This window comes from Artibeus jamaicensis, unplaced genomic scaffold (genome assembly GCF_021234435.1).
Source record: "Artibeus jamaicensis isolate MK-2021 breed Jamaican fruit bat unplaced genomic scaffold, CSHL_Jam_final scaffold_537, whole genome shotgun sequence".
NCBI lineage: Eukaryota > Metazoa > Chordata > Mammalia > Chiroptera > Phyllostomidae > Artibeus > Artibeus jamaicensis.
In genome coordinates, this window is record NW_026522047.1 from 4,817,943 (window position 1) to 4,833,363 (window position 15,421).

At 47.4% G+C, this 15,421-nt stretch overlaps 1 protein-coding gene across 9 annotated transcripts in view; it reads left to right on the forward strand.

Annotated features, from left to right (window-relative positions):
• BLTP1 (bridge-like lipid transfer protein family member 1) overlaps positions 1 to 14,034 on the forward strand; it is a 115,456-nt gene extending 101,422 nt beyond the window's left edge. For all 9 annotated transcript variants that reach the window (XM_037129905.2, XM_053658670.1, XM_053658674.1 and 6 more), the window contains 12 exons: positions 1,001 to 1,138; positions 1,945 to 2,199; positions 3,274 to 3,424; positions 3,813 to 3,970; positions 4,060 to 4,252; positions 4,460 to 4,677; positions 7,061 to 7,312; positions 8,020 to 8,223; positions 9,617 to 9,811; positions 10,232 to 10,366; positions 11,386 to 11,551; positions 13,336 to 14,034. In XM_037129905.2, coding sequence (XP_036985800.2) covers positions 1,001 to 1,138; positions 1,945 to 2,199; positions 3,274 to 3,424; positions 3,813 to 3,970; positions 4,060 to 4,252; positions 4,460 to 4,677; positions 7,061 to 7,312; positions 8,020 to 8,223; positions 9,617 to 9,811; positions 10,232 to 10,366; positions 11,386 to 11,551; positions 13,336 to 13,552 — 2,282 coding nt within the window. In that variant the 3' untranslated portion in view covers positions 13,553 to 14,034. The remainder of the gene's footprint in view (positions 1 to 1,000; positions 1,139 to 1,944; positions 2,200 to 3,273; positions 3,425 to 3,812; positions 3,971 to 4,059; positions 4,253 to 4,459; positions 4,678 to 7,060; positions 7,313 to 8,019; positions 8,224 to 9,616; positions 9,812 to 10,231; positions 10,367 to 11,385; positions 11,552 to 13,335) is intronic.
• Positions 14,035 to 15,421: the final 1,387 nt, after the last annotated feature.

Sequence of the window (15,421 nt, forward strand, 5' to 3'; positions counted from 1 at the left end):
CTGCCCGCAGCTGCGGGGCTGGTCCCCAGGGGGGCGGTGCCCGAGCACTCGGCACGCACGTGTGCTGGGCCGGAGACCAAGCCGCTCCTGTGGCGCTTCCTGTGGGCAGTGGGGCCGGCGGAGGCGGTCAGGAAACGGGAGGACAGCGTCGTCCGCAGATTAGCGAACTGTATCGTCCACGGAGGACGGATCTTGCCTCAAGGGCTCAGACCGTATGAAACAAGGCAGAGTTGTATACGAACCATCAGCATCTCTGCATGTGCGTTTCTGTACGGAAAAGAAGTGGTTCATTTGGAAAGAAGTCACGGCGGCATGGACATGGACAGTGGTGAAAGGGAGGAGGTGTGGTGTCGAGAAATTGAAGAGAACCCACGAGTCTGTTGAGCTGCAGAGGGGACGGGGTGGCCTCAGCCTTTCCACCTGAGCGACAGAGGGACCGAGAGGTCACTAAGCTAGGTAGAAGATAAAGACTTGCCTCCCAAGCCTTCCTGTGGCAGGTGGGCTGGGCTGGGTGGCCGAGAGCTCAGGCCGATGCAGAGAGCAGGTTCAGGCACTGCGGCTCGAGCACAGGCACACTCACTGACATCCACTGCTGCCCACAACTGCCCACAACTGCCTGGTGCGTGGCCACTTCTGAGGGGATACGTCCCAGCTGGTCCCCACGAGCCATTTGCCATATTTGGGAAAAGCCCTGGGTCACAGTTGAAAGCCATCCCTGAGACTGACCTTCGGAGCCTCTCTGAGAATGTCGTGAGAAATTGATCATTCCAGCCTGCCCCGCCTCTCAAAAGGGGTGGAGCCAGTGGTGTCAGGTTGGAATGTGCTCTTCCCTCTCGTGGAAGGAGCACGTTATCACTTACTGATCAGACTGTGCCACACTCTTTGGTGTTTCATGACTTGTAACAAGTGTAACTCAAGTGTAGCTCAAGTGTGGCGAGCACTGTGGAACATCACAGGTCTGGGAGTCAGCTCTAACAGGTCCTCTCTGTCTCTGCGCCAGCTGTTTGTGACATAGGCTCCGCATCCTTTAAATACGACATGCGCCGACTCAGTGAGATCCTAGCGTTCCCAAGAGCCTGGTACAGGAGAAGCATTGCGAGGCGCCTCTTCCTTGGAGACCAAACTATAAACTTGCCAAGTAAGCTTGTTGTGTGATTGGACTCATACTTATGTTGCTTTTAATTTGGGCAGCACTATGACAAGACTGGTGGTTGAGAAGGCGCTCTGTGCCTTTCCTTCCCTCATGCAGGAAGCGTCTGTGAGCCCCGAGTGTGCTGGAGCACAGTGCTCAGCTGACTCGTGGCCTCCGAGAGTTTCTCTGTATCTTTGTAGCACCTGCAGATGTGGAAATACAGGCCCCGGCACAAATAAGGCCCCTTTTTTATGTCAAAATCTTTTATTGCAAAGTCACAAGCATGTAGTTCTGTAACATAGCACTATCACACTCAGGCACACGATATAACATTTTGGGTGAAATGTTTGAATTAATATGATACATTATTACACCCGCATTATTACCCTGCTAGCCACACTGCAGCAGGCCCTGTATATTCCCCCATGCAAGTCAGCCGTGGGGAATGAAGCGTCGAAAACAAAGTGCTGGGTGGGAGCGTGCGTCCGCGGTGCCTGCGCGTTTCCTCCTGGACGTAGACAGAGCTGCCGGATGAAACTGAGTGAGAGGTGGAACTAGCAGGTCACAGTTCCAAGCGGGAGACGTCGGTCTAGGCCCACCCCGCGTCTGCAAAGGGGGCACGCAGTGCCTCTCTAGCCCTTCTCCCAGTGTCCCTGTTGGAAGGCTCTTGGCGAACTGTAAGCTTCTGCACTTGCATCAAACAGAGAACCAGAAGAAATGCATAATGGGATTAGAAGTGGTAACAGTTGCAACATTCATTTTGTGACATGCTGATTTTACCATCAATTGCTTTTGTTTCTGCATCTTGTTAGCGTCTGGCCCAGGGACGCCTGACTCCATCGAGGGGGTGAGCCAGCACCTGTCCCCCGAGTCCTCGAGGAAGGCCTACTGCAGGACCTGGGAGCAGCCCAGCCAGTCGGCCTCCTTCACACACATGCCCCCGTCCCCCAGCGCGTTCAGCGAGCACCTGGCGAACAGCACCATGTCACCAGGGGCCGCACAGAGCCTCAAGTCCCCTGCGTCCGTGAGGTCCAGGAGCGTGTCGGACTCCTCCGTGCCCCGGAGAGGTGACATTGCCTGTTCTCACTGGCCCTCCTGGGCCCAGATCAAGGTCTTAGCGAGTTACTCCCAGGTCTCTGCCCCTCCCGCAGGCAGGTCTGACCTTGCAGGTCTCTTCGGATGATGGCGGGCAGGGGTTGGACAACCAAGCAGCAACCCCTGGAAGTTTCTGCCTGCAGAGGAGACAGCTGGGTACTAGCAGTTTTGGAAAGGGAGGTGGAGAGGGGGGAATGGGCCTATTTTAGTGTGCTCCATGGGGTGTGGTTATTTCGTTTGCTTTTTCTATTACAGTTTACATGCAGTATCATGTTGTATGAGTTTCAGGTGTACAGCACAGTGGTTAGACAGCCGTGTACTTTACACACTGGTCCCCCAATATATCTAGGACCCACCCGGCACCACTCAGAGTTATCACCTTGTCATGACTGTGTTCCCTACGCTGTACCTCACATTCCTGTGATTATTAGTCTGTGCTTCTCAGTGGTTTAGTTTATTTAGAAGTCAAACAAACCTACGATGTTATGAGAGAAGCTCGATGTTGGAAAAGCCAATCTCTTAGTACCCATTCGGTCAGTCTTTTGGTGACTCGGTGTTTTCTGAACTCTCATGTGCTCACACTCTACTTGTGTCTAAACGTGTAAAAACGAGCAAGTAGTTCATGTCACGAGGTGACAGTGCAGTGAGCGCATGTGGGATTCCTGATGCCCGTGTCCCCGTGAGACCCAGGAGATAGGCACACGGCAGCCAGGCATCGCAGAGTGGGCCCTGGCTGGCGGTCCTGTCTTGGCCGGTAGCAACCAGGGGTTTCCTGCTCTGTCGAGGAAGCCTGGGGGCCGAGTGCCCCGTGCTGCCACGTCCCATGCACACCCACGGTGGAGCGTGTGCAGCACTTCATGAGCTTTCAAGGGCACGGCTGCCGGCATCTGCAGGATGCCGGCGGGGAACGGCCCGCTCTCTGATGAGAGAGGCCTGAACACGAGAACCCCGTGTCCGCAGTTCTGGGGCCATGGTGATTAGAGTGGCTTTTGCATCGTAATCACTGAGTATGTGAATAAGTGTGCATTTGATTTTTCTTGTTTTAGATTCACTTTCAAAAACATCAACTCCTTTCAACAAGTCAAACAAAGCAGCAAGTCAACAGGGGACCCCGTGGGAAACACTTGTCGTGTTTGCTATCAACCTGAAGCAATTGAACGTTCAGATGAACATGAGTAATGTGATGGGAAACACAACGTAAGCTTTTCAGTTTAAAGAGATGACTTAATCGTCAGTCTTGATTTTTCTTACATTGTGGTAAAGCAGTTCAGAGACTTTTTTTAGTGTTGAAATGTTTGAAACAGTAAAGACAGTTGAGTAAAGCAGAACATTGCTCCACCCTGACAGTGCCTGAATCTAATCCTAAAGCTCCTATAAAACAACATGAAGTGTGGTTGAAAAAGAAAATTGTAAGTAAAACAGCATAACTTTCTAGTTAAGCAAAAAGCCTCCTCGTAAGTGGTAACATTTAAACATTTATCAGTTTTTATAGTCAGCTTCTTTTTAAACTTTTGAAATCATCTCACTCTTGCTGTAACTCATGATGCCGGAAGCCATGTGTCTCACTGGCAACCTTCTTCTGCAGTTGGACCACGAGCGGCTTGAAGAGCCAGGGCCGCCTGTCAGTGGGAAGTCACCGCGACCGGGAGATCAGCATGTCCGTGGGGCTGGGCAGGTCCCAGTTAGACTCCAAGGGGGGAGTTGTTGGCGGCACCATTGATGTCAACGCTCTGGAGATGGTCGGTATGTTGACATTCCAGTTTTTAAAAAATGACTTTGGGGAGTCGTTCCCAGTGGGCGTTTCTGGGAACAGTGACTGTTGTTTGTTTCAGCGCATATTTCCGAACACCCGAATCAGCAGCCCAGTCACAAGATCCAGGTCACCATGGGCTCTACAGAGGCCCGTGTGGACTACATGGGCTCCAGCATCCTCATGGGCATCTTCAGCAACGCGGACCTGAAGCTGCAGGACGAGTGGAAGGTGAACCTGTGCGCCGCCCCGGACTCGAGCATGGCCGATAAGAGGTACTCGGGAGGAGGGGCGCCTCCACACTCCGCCCGCTGCTCCGGGCAGCCGCCATGCTGGAGAGGCCGCGGCAGGCCCTGCGCTGCAGGATGATTCCCCCTCGTGCGCTCAGTGGGAACGAAAGCTGGGTGGGGAGGGGAGCTCTCCACGTGCTTCTAAACCGTCCTCTGTCGGGTGCCTGAGAAAGACTCTGCTTTATGTTCCAGCGAGATTTTTGTCCATGGAGATCTGAAGTGGGACATTTTCCAAGTGATGATATCAAGGTCAACCACGCCAGACCTGATAAAAATAGGAATGAAGCTCCAGGAATTTTTCACGCAACAGTTTGACACCAGCAAACGAGCTCTGTCCACCTGGGGACCCGTTCCTTACCTCCCACCCAAGGCCGTGCCGAACAACCTGGAGAGAAGTTCGCAGGAGCAGTGTAAGAATTAGAACTGAGCCCGCACGTGTGCTTATCTTTGAGCGACCGCGGTAGAGCCCTCACTTAAAGCCACGTAATGCCTGTGCACCACACTTACAAAGTAAGCCCTACGCTCTTCCCCAGCTTACTCAGCGGCCCACCGATCCCTGCCCACCAGTGGGATTCGCAGCCGTCCTGCGAGAAGTCACCCCTTCCCCTCTCCGCCCCCAGCAGCAGCTCCTCGAAGCCCCCAAACACTCACTGTGCCAGTCCCGCATTCCCCCCAGACAGTGGGCTGTGGAGTCCGAGGGTCTGCGTGGCCCGGTAGTGACGTGTCACAGTAGGCACGTCACTGGTTCCCCTCGGTGCCTCAGCCAGCACATGCTCAGTACTTTCAGTCATGTCCTTAAGCACTGTTTCAGGTGCAGAAGATCTAGTGGACAAAGTTCTAGCCTCATGAAGTTTACATGCTAATGGGAGAGACAGTGTAACTGGTTTACTAACTACAACGAAGACAATTTAGGTAGAGAAGTGCCGGGAAAGGGGCCGAAGCGGGAGAAGGAGATGGAGAGTGAGTGTGTGGGGTGGCCCTTTCCAAAGACGGGGGTCAGGGATAGTTGTTCTAGAGAGAAAGGTCGAGGCTGAGACCTGGGGAGGAGTGTCCTGGCCCAGGGGGCTCGGGAGGGGGCCGAGCCCCTGCAACAGGAGGAAACCGGCTTTGAGGACTGGTCAGGTGCCACTGTGTGGAACAAGGTGAGCGAGCAAGAGAAGGCTGGGCCTGCACTCAGAGAGGCAGCCCTCAGATAAGGGTCATCATGTGGTGGGTGGGCAGCTGTTGGAGAGTTTGAACAGACTTGGCATTTAACTTTGTCTGAAAATATTCCTTTGTGACATGTCGCCCTGGCCACCATGGAGAGGAAAGACTGCAGGCGGCTGAGAGTGGCAGGAAGGTGACCCAGCGCAGTGGCTGCCACCATGACGCGCACGTTCATACCACCTCAGTGCGGGGGCGCCCCCCACGGGAGCCCAGCCAGACCAAGGGGCTATAGCCAGGGGACAGAGGTGACACTGGCAAAAAGTTGTTAGGGTCAGAATAATTTTTAATGACTTCTTGTTATCACAGAAGCAGTACTTGTTCATTGGGAAAAAAACTAGAAAATACAAAAAAAATAAAGACATGACATTCCACCCAGAAATCACCCCTATGAACACCTGGAGGCCCAGACCCCCAGACACTTTTTTGTGCACCTGCGTGTGTGTGTGCGTGTGCGCACTTCCTGCCAAAGTGCCCGCCCTGCTGCTCAGATGTTTTCACCAGCAGCCTCCCACACTCCATTTCGCCGCTTTGCCTGCTCTAGCCTGGGACTGCATTCCACAGCTGGCCTAAAATTATCCTAAAACCATCCAAAGCAGTATCTCCGGTCCAAGATCACATGTTAATCCAGTTTTGTTCCTTTACCCTTTTAATTCAGCATAGTCCTTTTTTAACGACCTCACTTATTTGAGAAATTTGGACAATTGTCCTGCAGAATATTCTACCTTCTAGATATTTTTCAGTTGCTTCCCTGTGGCTTTATTTGTTTTGTTCCTCTCGGGCCCATATTTCCTTTCCACTGGAATTGGTATCAGGTGTGTACAGGTAGAGGGAAGTGTCCCAAAATGCCTGGCCTGGCTTCTCTAAAAAGTCCTGGACATGGAAGACAGGCCTGGGGACTTGTTTCCGATTAAAGGGAACTAGAGACACACCAACTATACACAGTGCACAGTCCCTCGCCGGTCTGGAATGAAAGCTGTGGGGACAGCTGGAAAGGACATTGTTGCAAGAGTGAGTGGGGACACAAGTCAGTGGGAAGCAGAGCTTCTCACACGTGACTGCACGTCCGAGGCCCCTGGAGACCTCACTGAACTGCAGACTCTGACACTGCAGTCGGGGGCTATTGGAGTCTGCCTTTCAGACAAGGACCGGGGCGGTGCTGATGGTCCTCAGACCTCACTTTTGAGGAGCAAGGGTACAAAAGAGTAAAAAAAGTTACTGAAAATCAGGGGACTGCGTTTGATTTCCAGTGGTCACTTGTTTCTCTTCACCCCTCCTCTGCTTCACTCACTCAGAATCCAGATGAAGGCCCAGCTCACAGAGCTGCTGTGAGACTATGGGGAGTGTCGTGAGCATGTGCAAGGCGTCACGGCAGTGTCGGTTGTACCGTCATTAGCGGTGGCTCCTTTTCTGTGTGTCCATCCCTGCGCAGCGTCTTTCCCAAGGCTGCTTGTTAGCTTCCGTGTCACAGTAACCAGGGTTGGTGGTGGTGGGCTGCCCTTACCCGAGCCCCCGCTGCCGGCTCCTGCCACTGCCGGTCAAGTCGTGCGTGGCAGGAGCCGGGACAGGTGCTGTTTGGTTCTCTTACAGTGCTGGACGCCGCGCACCACCGGCACTGGCCCGGCGTGCTGAAGGTGGTGTCGGGATGCCACCTCTCCTTGTTCCAGGTCCCCTTGCCAGAGGACGGGATGCAGTTTGGAGGGTCGATGAGCTTGCACGGCAATCATATGACACTGGCCTGTTTTCACGGTCCAAATTTTCGTTCAAAATCCTGGGCCCTTTTTCACTTGGAAGAACCAAACATTGCTTTTTGGACCGAAGCTCAGAAAATCTGGGAAGATGGTAAACTGGCATATTTTGAGCTCTTACTCTTTTCTTTCTTCTGATATGATGGTATTACCTGGCAGAGTGATTTTTTTTCCTACGTGCATATTTTGTTCTTTCTTACGATATTCCTGAAGTCCATCTCTGTTTGTTGTTTTGTGGCTGACGTGGCAAGTTCACTGCTATGAGTCAGTATCCGCGAACGTGGGGAAGGACTTACTCCTGAACCTGCCCATCGGCTCCGGTTCTGATGTGGGCATTCAGGTTTCTGCTGCTAGGGCTGGCCGGAGTCATGGTAGCCGTCACGAAATGTCTTACCTGAGCAGGAACATGTAGGAGAGTCTCACAAAGTCGGAGAAGGGAACACAGCCTCTTCTTAGTGGTGTGTGAGGAGGGGAGCTGCCAGTCAAGACTGAAGCGTGAAGCTGCGAAGGGCCGGACTCTGCTTTCACCTCTTATTTGGGGCGATAAACCCAGTTCCTTGCAGCCTTAAGTTCCTCCTTAGTGGTTTTTAATGATGACCAAAAAAAATGGTGGGTGCTCTTCACCTTACTGGGGTAAATCCAGTTATAACTAAAAGCAACATCACTTGTGACAGTTTTTCTTACGTAGTTACTCGTGCTCACAGCCTTTTTTATGACTTAGTTAAATCTGTCGCTCTCAAGGCCACACTGTTTTCTTGTATTAATACAGTTTGTTACATCAAGAAACTTCTTTTCCTCTAGGCTCGGGTGACCATTCTACGTACATCGTACAAACTCTGGACTTCCACCTGGGCCACAACACCATGGTCACCAAACCCTGTGGCGCTCTGGAAAGCCCCATGGCGACAATAACCAAGATAACACGGCGTCGCCATGAGAACCCCCCCCACGGAGTGGCGAGTGTGAAGGAGTGGTTCAATTACGTTACGGCCACGAGAAATGAAGGTCAAAAGTTTGATTTTTTGTTTTGAAGATATTTGTTTTTTTTCTGTTCTGGGCTCTTTTGACTGTTTAGCATTTAAGTGGAATGAGAGCTTTCATTTTTTCAATTAAACAAGCTTCGTTCTAGTCCTGCTGCCATAGTAACAATATCAGTACTGGGCTTCACTGCCCCGGGGATGCAACATCTCATGGACTTAAATTAGTTTACCTGTAACAGAGAACATTCAAAATAGAATTGGCCTACATAAATGAAGTTAAGTTTACTTCATGATGATTGGAAAAATATTTTCACACTAACGCTAAACATTTCAGGTTTGGGCAAGTTATTGCAAAGCTCAGTAATAGAATGCCACAAACTTAAGGTTCTGGATAAAGTAAAATGAAACTAAATAATATTATTCCTATAAAGTGGTAAGTTTTGGTGAGTTTTTTTCTTCGATTAGATTCACCAGTCTTGTAATAATGTAGCCATGAACAGTTTTATTTTATGCTTGTTTTGTGTTCAAGGTTACAGTACTGCTTTTACCAAATTGTTTTACTTGTATCGGAAAGCTGACTAGATTGAGACATATTAAGACTGGAATGTTTTACTAAAAAATGACTTTGCAAAATGTGAAAGATGACGGCCTGGGCCCCATGGAAAACAGTTACCGTGGCACAGGCAGCCCCCGGGTTGGAAGACTGTTTGAGAACAGGGGAGAAGGAAGCACCGGGAGCACTGTGCACGTAGTGATGCTCTTCCCTCCAAGTGCACGTTGTGGGGAGGGAGGGCTTTTTCGGGGGGGCTGGTAGCTACTGAACCGCTACCCATGTGCCTGGCGCTAATTTTACAAGACAACCATAATGTAATCATGGCACATTGGTTGAGGAAAATCAGGACTTCTACCTGATTTCAAGATCAGGGTCATACTTAATCACAAATTCTGTAATAGTGAAGTATTCAATGTATGGAGAACTCTGAGATTAATGACACTCTTAAACTCAGACATGAATTCAGGTGAGAATAATATTATTTTAAAGTTCAAGGAACAAAAACCAAAATGGATTGTATTATTGGATTTAATTCAAAATCATGTTACAAAGCTTCAGTCTTGAGAGTAGTTATATGTGTTACTATTTATGTATACGTGTATATATGTATAGATAAATATAAATCGCTCCATCGATTTTAGCACTATGTTTATTCATATAAATATATGTACACACCTATCTATATATAGAGAGAATATAACTATTCTCAAGACCACAACCCTACAGGGCTCTATGTTTTCAAATGTGAGTTTATTTCCCACCTTTGGAAATGATAAAAGTTCTTGTATTGGAGTTTCATGAGAGCTGTAGGCTTACCCATGCCTGTTGGTTTAATTTGGTGCTTACTGTCCCCTCGTGCCCGTAGAGCTGAACCTGCTTCGTAACGTAGATGCTAACAACACGGAGAACAGCACCACGGTGAAGAACTCCAGCCTGCTGAGCGGGTTCAGGGGCGGCTCCTCCTACAACCACGAAACAGAGACTATCTTCGCATTGCCGAGGATGCAGCTTGATTTCAAGTCCATTCATGTTCAAGAACCACAAGAACCTTCGCTACAAGGTATGTGGAAAAATGACCTTTAGTTTCTAACATTACTAAGAAAATTCTAAAGGAACCTCAAGCAACGGTCTTCCCGAAGGTTATTTCTATGATATCAATATAATCTGATGAGATTGATATCCTGGGTCAAATTGATTTTCTTACCAGCCATATGACTTACAGCAAATAATTTAACCCATTGTACCTCTTTCTCAGTAGAATGGAGGATAATAATAGGACTTCATTCATAGGGGTTTTATGAGGAATGAATGGCACGCACTTGACACTATCCTCACTCTGTAAATCACACACAGAAGCCGCTCCTTTCCCCATCGTTGCCCTCAGGGGGATACATGTATACAGACCCCGTCTGTCCCTCACTGACTCGAGGCGAGAGACTTAGGTTGTCGCCCTTTACAGTAAAGGAACTCTGCCTTGCAGATGCCAGCCTGAAGCCCAAGGTGGAGTGCAGTGTGGTGACGGAGTTCACCGATCACATCTGTGTGACCATGGATGCCGAGCTCATCATGTTCCTCCACGACCTCGTGTCGGCCTACCTTAAAGAGAAGGAAAAAGGTGCGCAGGGTCATCGTGTTTGCAGGTTGTGGTTTTTCTTTCAAGCTTCAGGAAAGGCAGCTGTCTGCCACTTATACAGGCTTTTATGGGCTGAGGTACACGAGAAGAATGTGTCTCCTTCCTCCAGGAGCAGCGAATGTCAATGAAGAAGTACCCATAAGTAATCTATCAGTAAGACCGTGGGACAGACTGAGTGTCCGCCAGGTACACACAGTGCTCCTTGTAGTCATGCCTCGCACCGGGTGGTATTTCATACGTCACACTGTTTCCATGTGTGTGTGGACATTATCGACGTGCAGGAGTTTCTCAGAGTAGGAAAAGAAAAGAAAACCTCTTTGAAGAAATGTTACTACTCAAGTGAAATGACTAAGGGAAACAACTGCATACTAAAGTAGCATGTTGTCTATTATTTATGATCACCAACTCAGAAAGACTCCATTATTCATAAGACAGTTGAGTGTTCGCTACACAGATGAGAAGCCTGCCCACAGAAGAAGCTTCTAAGTTAGTTGCCGCTGTTCAAATGCACATACAGCCATTAACACACTACAACCATTGGGCCGCACATTCTAAATGAATGAATTGTACGGTATGTGAACTGCATCTCCACAAAGCGGTGAAAATAACAAGTCGCTCACCTGAAGCCACTCTTTGGGAAACCTACAGCTGTCAGTTCAGCGCCCCAGGCCCGCTGTCAGATAAGTCCCCTTATCCTTCCCCATTCGTCTTAGGCCCACAGGTACACGCAAAACCTACGCCCTCACTCAAAAGTAAATGATGGCATTATCTCTGATTGTAAGACAATGAAATGACTTTGATAATTATCTTTCTCTAAGCAATATTAGTTATTGACACTCATTTATAGCTTATATAAAAATGCTACTTTTTAAGAAATGTAATTAAATGAGGCTTTGGCCAGTTCATAGATAAAATGACAAGGGGAGCCAATTATTGTTTGTGCAGTGATTTAAAGTAAACTGATAAACATTTGCAATACTAATCTATTATTTTTATCATAGCCATTTTCCCACCTCGCATTTTATCGACTCGGCCAGGACAGAAAAGTCCAGTCATCATCCACGATGACACCGCCTCGGACAAGGACAGAGAAGATGGTATCACTTACACCACCGTGGACTGGAGGGACTTTCTGTGCAACACGTGGCACCTGGAGCCCACGCTCAGGTCAGCAGCGGGCATGTGTGTCTGCCTGGATGCTGCGGAGCGGGCAGGAAAGGGTCACAATTAGGTGTCGAGTTATTAAATGCTTTTCACCAACACGCACATTTAGAAGTGAGCCAGTGGGCCCCTGTATAAGCAGAAAGTGACTTCGTGTTAGCAATTGGTATGCAGTGAAATGTGTTGTAACCAAATCAACAAAACACTTCAGTATGACTTCAGTATGAATAGCATATAAACACAGGAGAAATATTTACAATGTCAGTACTAAGGAACAACCTTAAAATATTGCCAAGGTCATAGTGCATAAAACTGCTTAGAGAATCTGTTTTGTATTTGTTAAGTCTAAGTAAACATAACTGGCTAGTTAAGTCAGCCCCTCACGTCAGTAAGTTGGTTCTGTGACTTTGAGGGAAACAGTGGGTAACAAAACTGTTGTATAGGCTCAGCGAGGTTCCACAACGTTGTGACGAAACGTTGTTTACGGACCTACTGTGTCTTCTAATTTGAAATGAGCATATAATAGTTCATTTGCCATAAGTACCTTCCTTCCTTCCTTCAGCAAACTAGCACGCGATTCCTCGACGTGGGGCAGGGCTGGACAGCATGGGGCAGAGCCGGGGTGCCTAGCCCTGCTTTCTGGAGAAGCGACTCACCCAGCGGCCCTAAGAACTGCTCTCTGCCTCAGTTGCTGCACAGGAAAAATTTAGAAAATGGTATTATGTGCCATGTAGGGTTGTTACGGTAGTGGCATAAGTTAATTAACACCGAGTGCTTATGATTGTGAAGAGTTTCAGGAGATCTGAGCTTAGTACCAGCCTTTCCCCTAATTGAAACAGTGGGAGAAGCAGCTGGAAATCACGATGACAATTTCCTTACTGATGAAGCTGGTAACAGACTGTGGTTTGGGTGTCTAGCAACAGTGGCTTTCCACCACAGAGTCCAGGCTGGGCTGCCCTGTCTCAGCGCCACAGACCTTCCTGGCAGGGGTGGCTGGAGCTATGCGGCCAGCAGCACTGGGTGATCACCTGGCCATAGGCGGGCAGCCAGGAACAGTCTTGCCTCGAAGATTTAGGGGCCTGTCCTTGAAAACCATGTGGCATAAAGGGACAGACCACCATAAATGGTTCCTAAGAGAAGGCAGGGCGGAGGGAACTGAACTACACCACTCCATTCGTTCCTCCCTTAGTGTACAGTCAGATAAACCTTCAGGAAAGGGTGGGCCAAGGCCAGGAGCCTTCCACGAGTGGCTGTTCTTCCACGTGGAAAGGACTACCGAGAACTGGAAGAAACAGTTCTTCCTTGGAACATGCTGAGTACACAGCAAACACTCCACATATTTTACCCCCCACTGTTGTGCCACATACATGAACTTGTGTTTTTTCAGCTTTACTGAGGTGTAATTGACAAAACAAAGGTATTTGAAGTGTGTGTCATCCTGACTTGCTATACATTGTGGAACGACTTCTCCCACCAAGGTAATTAACATCTTTTAGAGTGAACCAGATGTCCTTTAAATGTTTAAGATGGCTGTGGAACACTAGGCTTGGAAGAATCAGGTGAAATTCACTGACCCCCATTACTGTGTGTAGGCTTATTAAGGCTACTAATAATCACATATTTTTTAATGCTATTACAGTGAATCCAAGAATTGTGGGTGAGATTATTCAGATGCACCTACTGAAAATACTTTGTCTGGAGCACATAATGGAGGCTAGTGATGCTCTTGAACTTCCTTCAGGACAGTGCTGGGACACTGTGCTCCTAATTATTGTTTATCCTTATTTTAGATTAATTTCTTGGACTGGAAGGAAGATTGATCCAGTGGGCGTTGATTACATCCTTCAAAAGCTGGGCTTCCACCACGCCAGAACTACCATCCCTAAGTGGCTTCAGAGAGGGGTCATGGACCCCCTGGACAAGGTTCTCTCCGTCCTCATCAAAAAGCTGGGGACTGCACTACAGGACGAGAAGGAGAAGAAAGGAAAGGACAAGGAAGAACACTAAAAAGTCACTTGATCTGTGAACACATTGTGATTGTGTCCATTAAGTTTTATTACACTGGGTTTTTTTGTATAGTAAAATTATTTAAAATATAACTTTAAAATAATTCTAATTTTGTGGCCATTATATTGAAGGTTTTTAAGTTAACCTATTTGTTCTGTATACAATGAAGTATTGCATGATGTAAATTTTGTGGAAAACTAGATTAAAATATATACACCTGCTTCGTAGGGTTTATATTATGTGCAATATGATTTCTGCATCTCAAAACACTTTCAAAGTAACTGTGAATTTCTTGTTATTGGCCATATTTTTAGGAAAAATCTTGTTCACAATGTGATATTTGGTTATTAATTACTTTTTCTTTTTTAATGCAGACTTGTATAAATATCTATTTGTATATAGTTTGAGTAATTGTGATATGATTAAATACTATTAAAATATTGTTTGCCACTATTGTAATAAAGTGACGATAATTGGTTTCAGTCTGTAGTTGTTTTTGAGTTTTTTCTTCCCTGGATAGCTTTTTAAAATAATAGTTGTCCACCCTCTGTCAGTTACTGCATGTTTTCATAGAAGATAAGCAGTGCTCATAAAAACGATGTCTGTGTAAAAATGAGCTCGAGGAGGGGCACCCAGGGAGAGGCACAGCAGACGCTGCAGAAACAGCGGGTATTCTAGTCCCTGACTCCTGCTCAACACGGCTGTTTTTATTAACTCAGCAGCACAATGCAAACTAAAACCCCAGCCCTGGCTGGTGTAGCTCAGTGGATTGAGCGCGGGCCTGCGAACCAGACAATCATGGTTCGATTCCCAGTCAGGGCACATGCCAGGGTTGCAGTCCGGTTCCCTGCAGGCCAGTTCCCAGCAGGGGACGCACGAAAGGCAACCATACATTGATGTTTCTCTCCCTCTCTCCTTCCCTTCCCCTCTAAAGATAAATAAATAAAATCTAAAAAACAAAAACAAACGAAAAAAAAACCCTAAAACCCCAGTGGCTGGAAATTTCGTATTCCTTCCGGGAGCCCAGCTCCGCCGCCCTCCGACCCCCTGCGTGCTCCCCAGGCCCCTGCCCTGGGGACTGTGGGAACCTTGTGTCCACTGCGCCGACTTTCCAGAGAAGCTTTCTTTAGCTACTTTCGATCTAAGATAATATTGTCAGAAAGTCGCTTCATCAAACAAAATAACTGAAACTTAGTACCAATGTTAACTTCTTAGTTTTGATAGACTATGGTTACGACAAGATGTTACCATTAAGGGACAGTGCATGCAGGGGTACAGATGGATTACTGCAATTTTTTTTTGTAAATATAAAATTATTTCAGAAGAAAAAAAATATATGCTTTATCTGTAAGAGTAATTTTTACCTGTTCCTTTTATTTGAGCTTTTATTTCTATTGCCTGTCTCCTGAAATTTAATCCTAATTATGCATTTTTGTGCTTGGAAGTTTTATTCATCATCCTTACCACGCTTCTTGGCAACATTTGAATTTTCTCAATTTCTTGTGACCAAAAGCTTCTAAATGTTGCGAAGTAAAATTGTGGATTGAGTTAGATTACAATTATTAAATGACACTTCATCAAAACGACATAATCAACACATTTTGATAATCACTAAACGTAGGCTTTTACTAAAACGCACTGCTTAATGAGAAGAATTAAGCTGCTTTTTTTCTACCAATTAGCCCCGGTATTTGTGGGTGGATATTACTTATTGCTGTAAGGCGGTATAACTCCATCGACTCTATTGTTTTTTTCTTTTTGGGTGCAGTGATTTAACTCTTCAGAAACCTTGTTCATAGAAAAAGTAGCGCACACTTAAACTTTGTTACAACAATGTCACTCAAATCCTCCTGCCTCACGCGCCGAAAC